This window comes from Toxorhynchites rutilus, chromosome 1 (genome assembly GCF_029784135.1).
Source record: "Toxorhynchites rutilus septentrionalis strain SRP chromosome 1, ASM2978413v1, whole genome shotgun sequence".
NCBI classification, from domain to species: domain Eukaryota; kingdom Metazoa; phylum Arthropoda; class Insecta; order Diptera; family Culicidae; genus Toxorhynchites; species Toxorhynchites rutilus.
In genome coordinates this window covers 80,443,192-80,463,243 of record NC_073744.1, presented here as the reverse complement: position 1 = coordinate 80,463,243, position 20,052 = coordinate 80,443,192, and the positions used below count along the sequence as shown (strand labels likewise).

At 40.0% G+C, this 20,052-nt stretch overlaps 3 protein-coding genes across 9 annotated transcripts in view; 2 read left to right on the top strand and 1 right to left on the bottom strand.

The window, feature by feature from the left end:
• Positions 1 to 20,052, top strand: part of LOC129763045 (tensin-2) — a 518,244-nt gene that overhangs the window by 59,123 nt on the left and 439,069 nt on the right. The window lies entirely within an intron of this gene.
• Positions 9,364 to 11,476, top strand: LOC129763046 (uncharacterized). The gene is made up of 2 exons (XM_055761785.1): positions 9,364 to 10,373; positions 10,492 to 11,476. Exons 1-2 carry the CDS (start codon positions 9,863 to 9,865, stop codon positions 10,980 to 10,982), a joined length of 1,002 nt encoding a protein of 333 aa, XP_055617760.1. The 5' UTR covers positions 9,364 to 9,862; the 3' UTR covers positions 10,983 to 11,476.
• On the bottom strand, positions 11,148 to 14,389 carry LOC129761104 (uncharacterized). Its single transcript, XM_055758807.1, has 6 exons — positions 14,281 to 14,389; positions 12,861 to 13,202; positions 12,518 to 12,792; positions 12,240 to 12,458; positions 11,822 to 12,170; positions 11,148 to 11,763 (listed from the first exon to the last, which is right to left on the bottom strand). Exons 1-6 carry the CDS (start codon positions 14,387 to 14,389, stop codon positions 11,582 to 11,584), a joined length of 1,476 nt encoding a protein of 491 aa, XP_055614782.1. The 3' UTR covers positions 11,148 to 11,581.

Sequence of the window (20,052 nt, the reverse complement as noted above, 5' to 3'; positions counted from 1 at the left end):
CACGATTGATCTTGGGAGACTTCAACTCTCACGGAACTGCCTGGGGGGAACAGTACGACGACAATCGTTCATTGTTGATATATGACCTTTGTAACAGCTTCAATATGACCGTTTTGAACACTGGGGAAACAACACGTGTACCTAAACCTCCTGCTAACCCAAGTGCTCTTGACCTCTCGCTTTGCTCGAATTCACTATCGTTAGATTGCAAGTGGAATGTAATCCAGAACCCCAACGGTAGTGATCACTTGCCAATCAAAATTGCCATCACCATTGGGTTGAATTCTTCTGAATCTATAAACATGGCATATGACCTCACAAGACACATTGACTGGAAAAAATATGCGGACGCGATTGCTCTAGCCATCAATTCCAGAGATGGTTTACCTCCATTGGAGGAGTATAACTTCCTTTCTCGTTTGATCTATGACAGCGCGGTTCGCGCTCAAACGAAACCCATCCCAGGTTCCATCATTTCCCGAAGGCCTCCCAATCTATGGTGGGATAGCCAATGTTCCAAGCTTTATGTAGAAAAATCGAATGCATTTAAAGCTTTTCGGAAACGTGGAATCCCTGAAAATTTTCAGACGTATTTGGACCTTGAAAATCAATTTAAAAACTTGATCAAAGGGAAAAAACGTGCTTATTGGCGAAATTTCGTGGGAGGTTTGTCACGAGAAACGTCAATGAAAAAATTATGGAAAGTGGTTCGAAACATGAGAAATCGCTCTTCAACGAATGAAAGCGAAGAATATTCACATCGATGGATTTTTAATTTTGCACGGAAGGTTTGTCCTGATTCCGCTCCTGTGCAAAACATTGTTCGAGATATACCACAAGGTAGGTGCGATCTGGATTCCGAGTTTTCGATGGTAGAATTCTCTCTTGCTCTGCTCTCATGTAACAATTCTGCTCCGGGATCGGATAGAATTAAGTTCAACTTGCTGAAAAACCTCCCTGATGTGGCGAAACATCGCTTGTTGAATTTATTCAATCGGTTTCTGGAGAATAATATTGTTCCAGATGATTGGAGACAAGTACGAGTTATAGCTATTCAAAAACCCGGAAAACCCGCGTCCGACTTCAATTCGTACCGCCCAATAGCAATGCTGTCTTGTATACGGAAATTGTTGGAGAAAATGATCTTGTTTCGCCTTGATCGATGGGTTGAAACGAATGGCCTACTCTCAGATACACAATATGGGTTCCGCAGGGGCAAGGGGACGAATGATTGTCTTGCGTTGCTTTCTTCAGAAATTCAAATGGCTTACGCCGAAAAAAAACAAATGGCTTCAGTATTCTTGGACATAAAGGGGGCCTTCGATTCTGTTTCAATAGAGGTTTTGTCGGACAAATTACACTCTCGGGGTCTGCCGCCTCTATTGAATAATATGTTATATAACTTGCTTTGTGAGAAACATTTGAATTTTTCTCACGGAGATTCGGCAGTAAGTCGGGTCTCTTACATGGGCCTCCCCCAGGGCTCATGTTTAAGCCCCCTTTTGTACAACTTCTATGTAAGCGAAGACAACTTGCAGATGATGGAGTGGTGTCTGTCGTAGGACCAAACGAATCCGACCTGCAAGGACTCTTACAAGATACTTTGAACAATTTTTCAACCTGGGCCATTGGGCTAGGGATCGAATTCTCCACGGAGAAAACAGAGATGGTGGTTTTTTCTAGGAAGCATAGACCAGCAAAACCAAAGCTTCAACTTTTGGGTAAACCGATCACTCATGCTATGTCATTCAAGTATCTTGGGGTCTGGTTCGACTCCAAATGTACTTGGGGGGCCCATATTAGGTATCTGAGTAAAAAATGCCAACAAAGAATAAACTTTCTCCGTACAATTACCGGCACCTGGTGGGGAGCCCACCCAGAAGATCTTATAATGTTGTATCGAACAACTATTCTCTCAGTGATGGAGTATGGCAGTTTCTGTTTTCAATCAGCTGCCAAAACACACCTCCTTACTAACCATAGATGTAAGAAAATTTTATATATATATATAGTTTTAAAATTATATTTAAGAATTCGGCTCCTTTAAACTTAAGTAACTGAGCCTGTAAAAATAAACGAATTAAAAAAAAAAAAATGTAATAGTGTTCAACAGGTCGTGAGGCGACGCTGTCCAGCGCCCAGTGTATTGCTGCCAATTCAGCAATATACACTGAGCAAGGATTCTGAAGACTGCGGGAGGTGCTAAAAAATTCGTTGAACACTCCAAATCTTGTGGACTCATTCATAGAGGACCCATCAGTAAAGTATATATTATCACAATTGATACGCCCATACTTTGCATTGAAGATTGTAGGAACGAACCCCAATCTAAGATAATCTGGATTTTCATGGATTTTCTCCTTCATGAACAGATCGAAATGTACAGAGGAATTGATGTAGTCAGGAAAACAAACACGGTTGGGAATATACGAAGAAGGAACAACCTGCATAGAGGTGAATTCATGATATGAATTCATGAATCCAGAATGAAAATTTAGCTCGATCAATTGCTCAAAATTTCCGATCACCAATGGATTCATAACCTTACACCGGATGAGGAACCGAAGAGATAATAAATTGAAGCGATCTTTTAGTGGGAGTAGGCCTGCCAAAACCTCGAGACTCATGGTATGCGTTGAGGGCATACATCCCAACGCAATACGGAGACAAAGATACTGAATTCGCTCGAGTTTAATGAGGTGTGTTTTGGCAGCTGATTGAAAACAGAAACTGCCATACTCCATCACTGAGAGAATAGTTGTTCGATACAACATAATAAGATCTTCGGGATGGGCTCCCCACCAGGTGCCGGTAATTGTACGGAGAAAGTTTATTCTTTGTTGACATTTTTTACTCAGATACCTAATATGGGCCCCCAAGTACATTTGGAGTCGAACCAGACCCCAAAATACTTGAATGACATAGCATGAGTGATCGGTTTACCCAAAAGTTGAAGCTTTGGTTTTGCTGGTCTATGCTTCCTAGAAAAAACCACCGTCTCTGTTTTCTCCGTGGAGAATTCGATCGCTAGCCCAATGGCCCAGGTTGAAAAATTGTTCAAAGTATCTTGTAAGGGTCCTTGCAGGTCGGATTCGTTTGATCCTACGACAGACACCACTCCATCATCTGCAAGTTGTCTTAGGCTGCAATTTTGTGTAAGGCAATTGTCGATGTCGCTTACATAGAAGTTGTACAAAAGGGGGCTTAAACATGAGCCCTGGGGGAGGCCCATGTAAGAGACCCGACTTACTGCCGAATCTCCGTGAGAAAAGTTCAAATGTTTCTCACAAAGCAAGTTATATAACATATTATTCAATAGAGGCGGCAAACCCCGAGAGTGTAATTTGTCTGACAAAACCTCTATTGAAACAGAATCAAAGGCCCCCTTTATGTCCAAGAATACTGAAGCCATTTGTTTTTTTTCGGCGTAAGCCATTTGAATTTCTGAAGAAAGCAACGCAAGACAGTCATTCGTCCCCTTGCCCCTGCGGAACCCATATTGTGTATCTGAGAGTAGGCCATTCGTTCCAACCCATCGATCAAGGCGAAACAAGATCATTTTCTCCAACAATTTCCGTATACAAGACAGCATTGCTATTGGGCGGTACGAATTGAAGTCGGATGCGGGTTTTCCGGGGTTTTGAATAGCTATAACTCGTACTTGTCTCCAATCATCTGGAACAATATTATGCTCCAGAAACCGATTGAATAAGTTCAACAAGCGATGTTTCGCCACATCAGGGAGATTTTTCAGCAAGTTGAACTTAATTCTATCCGATCCCGGAGCAGAATTGTTACATGAAAGGAGAGCAAGAGAGAATTCTACCATCGAAAACTCGGAATCAAGATCGCACCTATCTTGTGGTATATCTCGAACAATTTTTTGCACAGGAGCGGAATCAGGACAAACCTTCCGTGCAAAATTAAAAATCCATCGATGTGAATATTCTTCGCTTTCAATCGTTGAAGAGCGATTTCTCATGTTTCGAGCCACTTTCCATAATTTTTTCATTGACGTTTCTCGTGACAAACCACCCACGAAATTTCGCCAATAAGGACGTTTTTTCCCTTTGATCAAGTTTTTAAATAGAATTTCAAGGTTCAAATACGTCTGAAAAATTTCAGGGGTTCCACGTTTCCGAAAAGCTTTAAATGCATTCGATTTTTCTACATAAAGCTTGGAACATATGCTATCCCACCATAGATTGGGAGGCCTTCGACGAATAGTGGAACCTGGGATGGGTTTCGTTTGAGCGCGAACCGCGCTGTCATAGATCAAACGAGAAAGGAAGTTATACTCCTCCAATGGAGGTAAACCATCTCTGAAATTGATGGCTAGAGCAACCGCGTCCGCATATTTTTTCCAGTCAATGTGTCTTGTGAGGTCATATGCCATGTTTATAGATTCAGAAGAATTCGACCCAATGGTGATGGAAATTTTGATTGGCAAGTGATCACTACCGTTGGGGTCCTGCATTACATTCCACTTGCAATCTAACGATAGTAAATTCGAGCAAAGCGAGTGGTCAAGAGCACTTGGGTTAGCAGGAGGTTTAGGCACACGTGTTGTTTCCCCAGTGTTCAAAACGGTCATATTGAAGTTGTTACAAAGGTCATATATCAACAATGAACGATTGTCGTCGTACTGTTCCCCCCAGGCAGTTCCATGAGAGTTGAAGTCTCCCAAGATCAATCGTGGCTCAGGAAGGAGTGAGCACATGTCATCAAGTTGTTTGCGGCTAACCGCAGCTCTCGGAGGCCAATACAAGCTGACAATACAGAGGTCTTTGCCTCTGATGTTTGCATGACAAGCAACAGCTTCGATCCCTCCAATAGGTGGAAGGTCAATTCTAAAAAATGAGTGGCACTTATTGATCCCCAAAAGCACCCCTCCGTATCTATCATCACGGTCCAAGCGTATAATATTAAAATCGTGGAAAGAGATATCATCTCGCGAAGAAAGCCAAGTTTCGGACAGAGCAAAAACATCACAATTGAAGTTATGAATTAAAAATTTGAATGTATCCAATTTAGGGATAAGACTACGACAATTCCACTGAAAAACAGTGATATCTCCGACCTCTCTATTTGAATTAGACATCAAGAGAGATAATCATTGCAAGGAGGGGCCATGTATGCATCAATTGTTGCAAAATTGTCTTTAATACTGGAAGCATTGAGATGACAAGGGTTCTGATGGAGTCGGAAACATTAAAACACTTGAAGATTTGATCCAAAAGGTCAGACAACTTTATAAATCCCGATTGGGAAGTTGAGCTGGACGGAAAAACAGGGACAGTTGGGGTTTTTGATGTCCCCTCGAGTGCTGGGTCGTTCGAAGGTGAACTATTCCCACGGAAGCCAGGAGGAACCTGATTTTGCTTGTCCGCTGCACTCGGTTTTTTAGGCAAGCTAACTGGGGGTATCACCGGGGGGACTTGTTCTTGAACTTTGGGAGTGGTCACATTTTTGCGCCGGGGATTCCCTTTGAAAATAAACGGTGTGTCCCCGCTAGCTGTGTCCGCTTCCATTTCATCAACTGGCAACGTGGAAAAGATATTGTGTGTTGAGATTGGTTGTTGTTGTTGTTGGGCCAGTGGAGAAGCGCCCTTTAAAATATCCGCAAAAGTGCGCTTCGAGCGTTTCTTTAAAGAGCGCTTCTGTTTCTCCCAGCGACTCTTGTAAGTTTCACAAGCTGAGAGCGCGTGTGGGGATCCTCCGTAATATGGACACTTATGCTCAGTCGCACTGCAGGATTTCCCCTCATGTTGCTCTCCGCAAGTGGCATAGCGCTCCTTGTTGGCACAATAATCCGAAGTGTGACCAACTGACTTGCATTTGTTGCAAGTCATGGGCTTTGGCACGAAGAGTCGCACAGGTAGTCTCAATTTGTCCACCATAACGTAGTCAGGGAGGGCGGCACCAGCAAAGGTGACTCGAAACGAGTCTGACGGCGTAAATTTAGTTTGGTCCCCATCATGGGAGAATTTCCCGAGTTGGCGACAGTCCAAGATCTTTACTTCCATTGAGGGAAGCTTCTTGAACTTGCCTTTTCCTTCTTTTTTTATTTGTTCGCTCGTCAGACCCGTTTCAGTTATCACCTCCTCAATTTCTACGTTATGGGAGGGTATAAATGTTCTATATTCGAGAGTGAAGTGTTGGTCAGCAACAATCTCGTTTGCGTGTTTCCGTTCATTCACGACAACCCGCAATTTGTTCGGTCTAACCCTGCGAATTTCAGATACAGAAGTGTATCTGGCCAGATCTTTCATGATCTGAATCACGTTAAGGCTTTTTCCTTTTGGTTTTGGCCGGAGGAAAACAACCCAAGGGCCAGTTCCAGGTGCATCTTCTGGATAAACTCTGACACGTGGAGCGGAGACAACAGAGGGAGAAGACGAGGACGAGGACGAGGACGAGGATTGGGTTGGATCGGAAACATCAGAATGGGGAAGCGAAATCGATGATGGGAGAGGGGGAGTGGAAGTAACAGTGGGTTCAGAAGGGAGGCTTGCTATTTTCTTAGAGGGGGGCTTGGAAGGATGAGCAGATACGTCCCCAGAAGAATTATCTTCTTTTTGAGGGACTCGTTTATGTTTTTTCCCAGATCTTGAATGGGATTCATTATCGGAGATCTCCATCTTTGGAGATCCTCCACTATTCTCCATTTTACAAAAATTTTTGTCTTATTTCTAATCTATTATTGATTTTAACAATAATCTCAAAAAAAAAAAATAAATAACAAAACAAACAAACAAAAAATTATGATGATAATATTAAGCAATGAACATATGAGTTGAACAATAATATTAATATTAAATATGTGTACCTTAATATAAAAGTTGTTCCGATACCGCGCTCTACTGCCCTAACCAGGGAGAGACAAAGGCTACGCGCTATGGATCAACACAATAGCGCAAGAATAGCTCACACGGTCACGTGATGATAATTCCCGTTAACGACAGCCACACGATGGCGATCCCGTTATGCCAATGTTCAACAGCCGCCAAGGGCTGCAAGCTGCAAGAGCGCTGCTTCCTTTGTTCCACTTCACAAAAGGTCGATTCGAAAGCGGACAGCAATGACCTTCACTCGTACACTATACCAATCGCACAATAGTAAAAGTGGCAACGCACAATAACGAAACTGAACTTTACTCGTCAAGAGTTGGATAGCGAATGACCTGCTCGACTTGATATTATTCTATCTAATTTTTCAATGTATAACTAATCTACTTACAATTTTATTAACAACTTCTTCTTTTCGTCGCCGGTGGACCTTGAAACATTACAAAAACATTATTTATTTAATGAATTTGAAACACAAATGTAAAATTCTATAACTTTTTCTCAATGATACTTTAGGATCATTTGAATAAGCTATCCTTTAACTTTATTTTTCTGATCACTTTAACTTTTCATCAATTCGAACTATTTTGGTTTAATTTTGTTTTTCTTCGCTTGCACTGACATAGAGCGAGGATGTAATAACCGAATAAAGGACAAAAAATATAGGAGAAAAAAATATATTTCAGCATGAAAACTATGTTTTATCGATACAGAAATCATTAAACTATCCATCTACCCACTCGTGTACATCAGTGGTCAGATTAGACTTTCCGAGATCTCGCACAGCACGCAAAAGAGACAGTGTGTTTTGCGTTATCCAGTCTCGCATCTCACAAAGTCATTGGGAGCTGTCTGCAACAAATGAGCGAGATAGAAGGCATCCGAGCGAGCAGAGTTCCTGTGCGCGCTGAAATTTCGAGTGACGAGTATCGATTTTCACTTCCTCACAGCCCTCCCATGTGCAAGCGATGAGACCGGGCTTTAGCACGCGAGCTTGGGATTGGCTCTTTCTCTTCTTTTACGTAAAATGTTGTGATGTGTTCAGGAAATGCCTCGTCGCGTTTCGATGTGTACACGAAGAGATGCTCGTGCATTAGTGCTCGCGAGATTTCCTCGTGTACCTGCTTCAAAGTGACATTTGGTTAGGCCTTCTGAGATCTCGCACAGCACGCAGAAGAGACAATGTGTTTTGCCCTATTCAGCCTCATATCTCACACAATCATTGCGAGCTGTGTGCAACAAATGAATGAATTGATTGGATGACTTTAGCAATATTTAGTGATATTTATGTGAAACAGTTCTTCATCACTAATTGTTCTACGTGCCATATTACGAAGATTAAAATTTTAACACCAGAAGCCGAACTTCCTTCGACAGCACCAAATGTCACTTATGTTGAGGTGCAACGAAGTATTCTTGAGCTCATCTCAATATTTTTCGGAAGAGAAGAGAAGGAGCCGAACCCAGGCTCGTGTTCAAAAGCCCGGTCGCATCGCTTGCACATGAAGGGGTTATGAGGAGGAGATATCAATACTCGTCTCTCGAATTTTAGCCGCACGCGCACAGGAAGTCTGAAAACCTCTCAATATTTTACGAAAGAAAAGAGAAAGAGCCAATCCCAAGCTCGCGTGCTAAAGCCTGATCTCATCGTTTGCACTTGGAAATGTTGTGAGGAAGAGAAAATCGATACTCGTCTCTCGAAAATAAAGCGCGCGCACAGGAAGTTTGGGTCAGATAATGTAAAAGCCATGACCAAAATAAATGTCATTAACTGACAAATTCGGGGAAGGCCTATATATTCACTATGGAGCTTGCATTCGCAGATAATCCGTACCGCGGAAAATCGGAATTCCACTGTACTCATTGTAGTTCAAAGATACAACATAGATTCAAGATTCTTAGGGTGGGTTTAGACTAATGATATATTCATGTGAAGAAATATGATGAGATTTATAGAAATCGCATCAACCGTTTACACTAACTTGAACTTCTTTAATGAATATATTCATATCTTAGGTGAATTTATTCACCTGAAGTAGAACTGCATCCAACTTTAGTGATTTCTCACCAGTGAGAAATTCACAAGCGTATACATATGCTGAATTTATTCAAGTTATATATACCTCGAATAAGTGTATCATATTTATTCTCACCCGTTTACACCTATTTTCACGTGAATAAATCCATCTATAGCTATCCCAACAAACAATCGCTAGCTGCAATTAAACTAGTCAGTTGAATTATGATCGAACAATAGTAAAGAGTGCTTAATAAAACGATATGCATTGCATAAAAGATTGTTCAGGCCAAAATAAAGTTTTTGTTCAACAACTCACGAAAAGAGCTGAACAAACGAAATTTTTATTCTGAAATATAGCTTTTACTCAACTATTTACATTTTGCTCATTGGAATACTTAACAAATGCTTAATAAACGTTTTACAGTTTTTTAATGTTCTGTCAAGATTTGCTGAAAATTTTGCTTCTGTTTCGGTGTTTGCCCACGGTATAAAGACGTTCATTACTCGCGCTGTTCTGCTATTTGTTTACCTCGATATGGATAAAATATATAAAAAGTATAAAAAAAGTGGAGCGTATCACCGAAAATTGATAAAAACACGTAAGCAATATGAAAACACTCTAAGGCATTTATATTCCCAAACTTACTCGGGAAACAGCAATTATGGCTCAGATTCCGATTCAGTACCAGAAAATTCTTCCATTCGGCAAAATGTTGAAACACGTATGTATAATTCATTGAACACAAGCATACATTGACGAAACTTGAATACATGTTTCAAATTATAAATTTATATATCTATTCTAGACAAGAATACACCAGCAAGTATTAATGATATTTGCATTAACCTCGTCTCTGAAGTATCTAATGATGACAACAAACATAAACAACGAACAACGAACGAAACATTTTGTGAACCACCAAACGAATCGTCTAAAGATTTAAGTGACTTTCATAATCCTCAGCACAGCAGTAATTCAGATGAAGCCCTACGAATGTGGGCGCTTCGTCATAATATAACTCATCATGCTTTAAAAGATTTACTTATATTGATCAAACAACAATACCATGACGACAACCTGCCTTTGGATCCAAGAACCCTTCTTGAAACTTCACAAAGTACCGGTAAACTGTGCATACCGATAGGGGGTGGTAAATATTGGCATCACGGATTTAAAGCATGTTTGGAGAAATGGTTCAAAAATTTATCTACTGATATTATGATTAGTATCAATATTAACATTGATGGTTTACCCGTACATAAAAGCTCTAAGTTTCAACTTTGGCCAATTTTATGCAACGTTCATGAATTTCCTTACTTGCAAGCATTGCCAATAGGAATATTCTATGGGAAGAGCAAACCTACAGACGTCAACGAGTTCCTAACACCTTTCGTAGATGAAATCATTCCTTGTCTAGAAAATGGCATTGTCGTTAATGATCACACTATCAGCATAAAATTGAGATGCTTCATCTGCGATTCTCCAGCGCGAGCTTTCGTCAAAGGTGGATAAAGTAATTATCTTAAATTATGTATGGGCTATATAATCACGCTAACCCATGAAATAATGTCCTGTGTATGAAGAATGTACTGCACAACTGATATTGAACTCTTCATTTTCAGGAGTCGTGAACTTCAACGGAAAAGATGGATGCCTGAAGTGTACAATAAATGGAGAGTATTCTTATTTGTCTCGCACGGTAGTGTTTCCTTCTCTCCATTGTCCATTGCGCACTGATGCGATATTCCGTAGGAAAGGTTATGGGAAGCATCACACCACTCAGGAATCACCTTTACAAAGAATTCCAGGCCTCGATATGATCAAGGATTTCGTGGTTGCCGATCCATTGCATCTATTAGAGTTAGGAGTCATGAAACGCTTATTAACAGGATGGCAAGTGGGTAATCTAGGTTATACAGGAAAATTCAGTAGTCATCATATACAACGGTTGTCAGCTGCAATAGAAAGCATAAAATTACCGAAAGAAATCCATCGCAAAATGCGAGGTTGTAAACAGGATGCTCGAGAGGAACGCGATACACGAGAGAGGAGACAAAATGTCCGAAAACATTACTCCGAAAATAATCAGACGAGGATCTTATGTTCGCTGTGAAATTAAAAACGAATTTATGATTAGCAATTCATTTAAAGATGCTTGGTTCTTAACGAAAAATTTAGAGATTGTAAAAATGATAGATGCTACGACTGATTGTAACGGTGGTATTACTTTGCATGGCTGTCCCGTACAGAACTACTCCAACTTTTTCGAGCTCCCCATTCGTTCATCATATTTGTATATTTTTCTAGTAAAATTATTTTTGAAATCAGGTAAAACATATAACATAAACGATATTACTTGCAAATTCGTAGCGGTTCCTTACACACAAAACACCATTGTATTACTTCCACTTCTCCATACAATTTGTGCAGGATAATATCATGAAATATATCAAAAATCACAATCTTATTACATTCATATACTTTTTCGTGAGACAGTCTGCAAACATTTTTATTACATAAAACAAGGAAAAACAGTTATATATATGTACGATAAATAAAAAAAGCGCTTCAAATAATATGTAAATTATGGAAAGAAATAAAATACCTAGGCAGTTCGTAACGTGCAGCGTTATATTCTTTATTTTCATCCTTGTCATCTTTTCTTTGATCTTAGCCTTTAGGCCGAGAAGCGATATCCTTGTCATCTTGTCATCAGTCAACTTCACTATCATCGTTGCCGTCATTTTCATCGTCACCATAATTGTTGTCATCAGTGTCTCCATCATCTTCATATTTCACGTTCCCAGATTCCTGTTCGACGTTTTCTTCTTTTGTTCTATTTGTACTAGGATAATGGCCTTCTGATAGGCTGGATTTATCAAGATCGCTTGAACCTAAAAAGTATTCAATAAATTATTATAGACACAAGTTGTAAAAGCAAAGTCATCTTACTTTTAATGGACCTTTCCGCCATCCGCTTGCCACGGCGATGGATCGATGAATGACGCAAGCCTTTTGCTTGACTCCGTGCTTTCGAATTCCGCAAAACTTGTTTAAAAACATCCTCCAGCAATTTTTTAGAAAAGTTGGGATTCACATTATGAACAATTCTAAAAAATACGTTCAGGATGTTTTTGCATTCTTTTATTGCAAATTTAGGGGTATCGCTCTTGCTACCCCCACTCCACGAGCAATGCAACATGATCTTGCGGTCGAAGAATTGGTCAATCAAAGAGTAACATGTGTTATATCCATTACAGTTGTCTCCAGTATGACCAATGATTTTTTGCATGAAGATGACCTTGAAATTACATAAATTAAAAAATATTTTAAGTAAATTTGATACACGTTACACTTACAAAATTGTTGATAAAGGTTTCGCCAATTTCGTTTCATGACATACTCTATCCTGGTTCTCTCGAAGACGGAACGCGGCTGCCAATTTCATATCAAAATCGCTTTTCAATGCGGCTACAGTCTTCGCCAGCATAGATTCAAACGTACTGATCATTTCGTTTTTAGTTTTCTTGCATTCGTCTTCAATTTTTTTTGAAATCTGCTGTACGATTATATCGTCATTAATCACAGGCTAAAAATTAAAGCAAAAAGTTTCACTAATGATCAATCGGTATTTTGGCACTCCCATACCTGCTCAATATTCAGCACGTATCCTCCGGAAATAAGGTTGTCTTCCATTGCGCTCTGCTGCAAAAGGTTATCTTGATTGATAACTTCGAAGATTGGCTGAGGTTGTTGATATTGTTGAGAAGATCGTCGGTTCACTTCTTCTTGAAAGTCCTGCGGCGGTTTTGTAGGTTCAGATTGGAGGCGAAGCCTGTCTAATGGCTGAGAGACAGCAGCTGGAGGATTTAGTTGATTTTGTGTGGATGCATCTTGATGAAAATATGGAGAGCATGAGCCGGCTGAATTGTGAAAAAACACAGATAAAATAAGCTCTGCAACACATTTTTTTATGTAAAGAGACACATACATTTACCCATGAGGTGATTAAAATCATAACTCTTTCTGGATGCAACAGTCTTGGCGTTTTTTGCATGTTTTATCTTCGGTATGTAGTCTGATACATCTGTGGACATTCCCGATAAATCAGCGGCCTCCTGTTCCGCTTCAGCGTATGTTGGAATGTACTTCCTCTTAACTATACAGGGAATTTTTGTCCAAGAAGCAGTAGGTTTCGAAGAAACATCTTTACATATAACGCTAGCATTCTTCCCAGGCCATAACAGAAACTTCCCTTTTATCCATTGATGCGGAACCACCGACAGCATCGGAGTCCCTGCCTCTAATGTTTGCACAACGTTGAAGTAATCTCCTAAAATGAATTTGATAAGATTGGGCAATACTATTGAATTTATTATAAACAGTTGCTAACCTTTGTTCATTTTTACACGTATTAACACGGACAAGAAAAACGGAGAGAACCACATTGGTAGCAGATTGTAAACAAAAACGATTTTGACGGTTTGTGTGCAGTATTCCGAGTACCGTGGAGCAGTGTACCCAGATGATATCTCATAACGTGTCTTCAACTGCAAAGCAGTTTTTGTACAACACATGACGTACTACTGAAATAAGCAAGCTGCAAGCGTTTTCGAGGCTCGTGTTCGACTCCGTTATTTATACAGCTGCGTTAACCAATGATTCCGTTGCGAATGCCCTGCTGTAGTAGTAGGAGAGATTTAGATTGAACGTTTAAGTGGTCTAACGGAGCAAATGGTTCGATGGAGGATTATCGATGCAAATGTCATGGGTTTGAATCTCGGCAGTGAAGAAGGTATGTGTGTTGTATAAAATAATTCTAATTCCTATTTTCACAGCAAAATACATGCGAATGAGATTCATAGCAAATGGCAAAGGGAAGGGCTGATTGAATAAGAGTAAAGCAATCGGCCACTTTATTTAACTTTTTTTTTATAGCTCATCAAAAGCAAGCGTATGTCAAGATGCTAAAACAGAATTCTATTTATAGAATTTTTGTGAACGTTGCTGGTTGCTGGTTCGCATTTGTGTCAGGTCGAATAAACGTAACGTATAATTTCTATCGCCCTCATAAAACTAATGAAATCACACAACGATCATCTGATTTGAGCTAAACGAATCCAAATATGATCGAGTAAACGTTTCCGCTACACAATGGAGTTGGATAATCGTTTTTAATTTGCATTTAACGAACAATATAGGCAACAGCTTAATAATTTCTCCTAATTTGCGTGAACAAGGTTTGAATAGACATTTTGATTGCAAATAGTTCAGGCATTATCAAACATAGTGCAGAACAAAACTATTATCAAAACGTCACACTGATGGGGAATTGTTAGTTGGGATAGATCTTCCTAATGTAAACCCGCCATTAATCCTCTCGAATAAAATTTTAACTTTGGGCTTGATACGTTCCATCAGCTTCTGCACAAGCGGCTGATCAATCTCATCGACTGCTGCATCATTGTTAGTCATTTCATTTTTCTTCTTCAGTTTAGCTTTGATGGTGTCCCAATACATTTTGATTGGGGGGAATTTATTGCAGTTTGGTAGGTTCATCTCTTTCTCAAAGACTTACGCCGTTGTCGCAGTATCCGATTTGTGCATTCTTACTGTAGTGGCAACTCGCCCAATCCGACCAATATTTTACCCCCCGACCCCTGTGGGGCCTAATCAACGGCAATACACGTTTTTCAACAACAGCCGTGAAATTCGAAGACGCATTGTCAATGGAAGTCGTGCCTACTATGGGCTCCGCAAATCCTTGAGGTCCAACAAACTCCGACCCCGTACGAAGTGTACCATGTACAAATCCCTAATTCGACCGGTTGTTCTCTATGGGCACGAAGCATGAACGATGCTTGAAGAGGACTCACAAGCGCTTGGAGTTTTCGAACGCCGAGTGCTCAGAACAATATACGGTGGTGTACAGGAAAGCGGAGTATGGAGAAGGAGAATGAACCTCGAACTGGCGCAACTCTACGGCGAACCCAGCATTCAGAAAGTCGCCAAGGCTGGACGAGTGCGATGGGCAGGGCATGTTGCAAGATTGCCGGACAGCAGCCCTGCAAAGATGGTGTTCGCATCGAATCCGGTAGGAACAAGAAGGAGAGGAGCCCAGCGAGCGAGGTGGTTGGACCAGGTGGAGCAGGACTTGGCAAGAATCGGTGCAGCCGGGAGTTGGAGAACTGCAGCCATGGATCGGGACTATTGGCGAAAAATTGTGAAGAAGATCTAATCTCTCAATGGGATGTAGTATCATTATAAATAAATAAATATATAAAAAAAAACACGTTTTTCAGGGATTCTTTGGCGTATAGCTGCGCGTTCATATTGTTGGTTATGATAAAAATCGGAGTCCGAGTCACAGAAACAAACATATGTTTGTTGGAAACGTCCCCGCGATAACTGGCTACTGTTCTCTACTTCATTAACATTAGAATTAATAAAAAATGTTTATGTATACTTGTAACTATACAGATAGGAGTTTGGCTCCCTTAAACTTATGTAACTGAGCCTGTAAAAATAAACGATTTAATAAAAAAAAAACTGGCTACGTAGAACTTCTGTCCCGAAAGTTGTATTCGTACTTATTGAACATCCTGTAAACAGCGCACATTTTTTGTCAGAATTATTACAAGTCAGACTGGAATGGTAGATTTTATCAGGAATAGCTTGTGTTCCTGTTAGTAAATACTCGTCTTATGTGTGATTGTGGAAAATCCCTGTCTTTACCACGACGACTTTCATGTCTGGAATACGAATGCGAATGAGTTGCGATATTTTGAAACTGGGAGTTGTTGCCGGAGTTGTGTGTTGGTCAATCGCACTGACATAGAAGTGCTGAAAGTGACTGATATTATCGGCAGTGAACTATTCGAATTGAATGGATGTTGATGCTACCTACAACTACTTTCCACACCCAAGCACAAGTTCAGGTCGACTGAAGAACGCAGGCAGGAGAGACTCTACTGTGACGTTTCGATAAGGGGCTTCCAATATGCTTAGTTTATTGCGCTCAGGGCCAGAAGCAGGTGCCGAAATTTTTGGGACACATTGTCTTGGAACCATCAATCCTTCAGGCCATGCTGCAGGATGGGTCGAGCCCGTTTTTTAATGACACAAATGAGAGCTTGTCAATGTGTATGCCTTTAGGAATGAGTTCAATTACTGGTGGTTCAGAACGGCTTCACCGGGAAAGTCTGGGTGACTTCGGGAGAGTTAATTTTGACGTGGGACTGCGTCTAACCGGAATATATGGGGGATAAAATGAAAATCTAAACACAGAACTTGCAGGAAAAATGAAAGATTTCGAATGCTTATAACTCGAACATTTCTTAATAGATCGGCAAGATGTTTGTATCAATTGATAGGATTTTTTTACGCATCTATCACAATTAATAAAATGTTATATTCTTGAGATAAGCAATTGAATAACTAAATAATTTCAAGCGCTATCTACGCCTAAAATGCCTCGTTTTGGTTGGTCTAATTTACGGTTTCCCCAACACAGCCATCAAAACCAAGGTACCTGGGGGAATTGGTATTGCAAATACATGCAAGTTGCGGGAACTTTTGCTCCCACCGATATATGTTCCCTAACACAGCCATCAAAACCCAGGTTCCTTACATTACATAGCATTTGTTCACATTCTTTACTTTCACATCAAATATGTTGAATTCAATTGAATTCGAAAATTATTTAACTCAATCAATAATTAAATCAATAGAAACAAACGATCACTAAGCGAACGGTAGTCCCAGGTCAACCTGGCTTTATATCATAGATATAACCCGCCCATTTTCTTTTAATTCTCGTCAGTTTTAAAGATCGCATCATGGGATGATTTACTTCCAATCCGAGAAGGATAAGACCGGACGTTAGATTCCACCACACTACACTACAAGCTAGCTTTGTTGACGGTTTTGACCGAGAATGGAGAAACGATTTTTCATAAACGGTCATTCTCGCAAAGGCAACAAATGAATCGTTTCTTCTCGAAATGATTCTACAAAACCACGCAAGCCATTAAATCTTGTCAGGGTCCCCGGAACTTTTTACTAAAGAGTTATTTATGAAATTCCGACGTATTATTAAATAATATCCTAAATGATAAACCAACAAATTAAAAAAAAAGATTGCGTAGTCCTATGTTCTAAGCGGTCGTGTCTCGGATACAACCCCTCGATTTTTTTCTGCATTATTTCAAGAGAAAGACTAAGTAAACAAACTGCTGTCAAAGGTTCCAAAGCCGACCTAATATCGGAGATTTATGATCAAAGATAAATGGAATTTGAATCTAGCATCTGTATGAAGAATTTGGGTCCGGAATCGGATTTAGCAATTTGAATTTTGAACCCCACAACCATAATTTTCAATGGGCATGTGAACATTTTGGATTCTGGAAACTAAATCCACTACATGGATTCGCAATCTGGGTTCTGTGGCCTGGTTTATGGAATTTGTGGCCTAGGATTTAAATCTGAATCATAAATTTAGAGTTTAGAATCTGAAATCCCAAATCATGATCGGAATCTAAAGTATGATAATCACGCAATAACCACATTAATCCGGTCATACAGATGCAATTGTAATTATGAAAGCACAACATTTTAGAGAATAGAGTTCAACCGAAGTATTTGCTAAATAGTTTTAGTATGTTCTTAAATGAACTCCGAATACAGGATATTTTTTTATTTGCTTCCCTTTTTTTTTATTCTGCGAAGACAGACGCCCGAATGTAAGTGAAAAGACAAATCTCATTGCGCATTAAGTTTCGTTTCGCAATGGAATGAATGCAGTTTTTATCTTTGTTTCCTATATAAAAATATATATATTTCGAATAAGCCGTACCATATCAAGATCAGTCTCACTTGTTCACCTAACATTCACATCTCGCGACCGAGGACGAAAAGACTATGTAGTATTTTTTTTATTACCTCTGATAGATGCTATTACCGCTGTTGCTTCTGTTAGTGGTGGCCGTAAATATGGACATACTTATGCAAATTTAGCGCTCTGTTGGGCTGAATTCCGGTCGCGCGTGTGCTTGTGAGTTCCATCCTCATGGAGCTATCGCCGCAATGCTGAAAAAACGAGCTTGTTATTCATCCCTCAAAAAAGGAATGGTTAACCGACAGCAGATGGTTTCTGCGAACGAGAGGAAGGATCACAAAGCTGAAGCGGGAAATGAATTCGTGCGCTTCATCTCGCCTAAGTATTTAAGACCATTCGCAGCAAAGGGAAGTTGAAAATTGTTGAAAATTTTCGTGAAAAAAAACCTAACTCAGAGATATTTTCCCATGCGGGTTAAGGGCACCACGTCGTCCAATTGGCCACAACTAAACAGCAACAAAAATATAAATATAGCCGACTAGTTCATGATTTGGCAGCTCATTAGGCGAAAATCGCTTTCCAAAAATCATCTTAATCATATAGATCCATCGGCACGTTGCTGATGAGATGACAGAAAGCGAAGCAACAGAGCAACAGCAATATCACGGCGTCGCGGTACCAAAAGCGGACCATGCGCTCGGAACAATACCAACGCTAATTGTGTTTTGGCAGGTTCACATAAATATACATACACACACCCCTCCCATCCAACGTCAGATGAAAATGATGGATGATATCGAATTCACACTTCATGTTTATGCTGATTGGTGGTCGCCGTCGGCTTGGTTCGTCTCGGGGCGCCAACTCAAAACAATGCTCAAAATCAAGTGTACCTTTTGTTTGAACTACATTTTTACCGGGATGATGCTCTAGCACTGGCAAGAATATGGGGGTAAATGAGTTTTTCGAACCAGGAATGGAAATCGGCGCATCACGCACGTATTCGTATTGACAAGGTCAAAGGTAAATCCGCCCTTGGGGTAAATCCATAATCGTTGCGAGTCAACGAAACAACGCGATTGGATTGTGCCAAAAATGTGTCAAATCTAACTCTGCTAGAACGAGATAGTACCTCAATGGACTTGTTGTGATTTTTGCGGTGTTATTTTTGGTGAGAACGATGCGAGAAGGAAAGACAAATCCGCCCCTTCCAAGACATCAGCCAGGAAAATCGATTTGCTCGGGTTTGCTCGGAATACACATTTCAAGGTGTCACCAAAAATAGCTTGAGTGCGCCATTTCATTGAATTATTTTGCAGCGCAGGAAGTGATTCGAAAGAAACCAGAGATTTTAGATCACATATAATGTGTAATAATTCTCTGGTATCATTTGAAGTAAACTGCTTTCAGTGTCTCTTAGCAAATTACATCTCTAACACTCCCAAAAACACCATTACCCATAAAATTGATTCACAAATTATACTACTGCAACCGTAGCGGCTTGAAATGTACCGCGCTTTGATGCCACTTTCAATCCGGAAAGAATTCGCGAAAATTGACTGATCGATCAGGAAAAGTCACCAATAAGCCTGAACACACACACTAAAATTTGCACAACCTTCCTTTTGGTAGAAAAAATATAAAAATCAACCGCTTTTTATTACTTCCGTTACTATTTTAGAAGGCATCAACATTTTTGAAATAATTCTTTAGTAGAAAGTAGTAGCCATCAACCTGAGAATGTCCGATGGTTTGCGTGGTTTTGTAGAAATAGCTCAAGATAGTTGATTAATTATCCATTATTGTCGAGATTTGTGTCCTTATTACCAAAGTACGTCCTGCATCCAGTATACATTTCTTCTTCTAGACACACAAATGACACACACTGCAGTTGATTCTATTTCCGTGCCACCACCACATTTAACTACATCTGACAACGCAGAAAAGCAACTATACTCATGTGTTATTCAATCATATACAATCACTCTCAACTCAACGGTATAGAAACCGATGCGATGTATTTTTTGTCGAGTCTCCACCTTGGATTTAAGACCGAAATTGAACGACAAGGATCAGAACTGTAATGCGGTTTGATATTTTTCCTTCACAACTCTTCTTTTGAAGCGGTTTCACCTCGAGAAAATCCTCTGCTGAAAAATAAATATTTTTTCTCGAACTTTATAATAACTAACTCTTGCTTTGCTCCTGTGCATCAATGCAAGCTTTGCAATATGCTTGCTTTGTGCATATTCTGAGAATGCAATCTGAAGCGAAAAAAATTGGACAAAGACAGCTGAACAGAAAAGCTGTATGTCAGACATGAGTTGACCCCTTGCTGTACGATTTA

What these genes read in the sequence shown, in the direction of transcription:
- LOC129761104 (XM_055758807.1), bottom strand. Translation starts at nt 14,389, where the DNA reads ATGTATTGGGACACCATCAAAGCTAAACTGAAGAAGAAAAATGAAATG. An exon ending in TGTGCAGAAGCTGATGGAAC is followed by an intron (nt 13,203 to 14,280) that starts GTATCAAGCCCA and finishes AATTCATTTTAG; the next exon opens with GAGATTACTTCAACGTTGTG. An exon ending in CGAAATTGGCGAAACCTTTA is followed by an intron (nt 12,171 to 12,239) that starts TCAACAATTTTG and finishes TGTAATTTCAAG; the next exon opens with GTCATCTTCATGCAAAAAAT.
- LOC129763046 (XM_055761785.1), top strand. Translation starts at nt 9,863, where the DNA reads ATGTGGGCGCTTCGTCATAATATAACTCATCATGCTTTAAAAGATTTA. An exon ending in AGCGCGAGCTTTCGTCAAAG is followed by an intron (nt 10,374 to 10,491) that starts GTGGATAAAGTA and finishes CTTCATTTTCAG; the next exon opens with GAGTCGTGAACTTCAACGGA.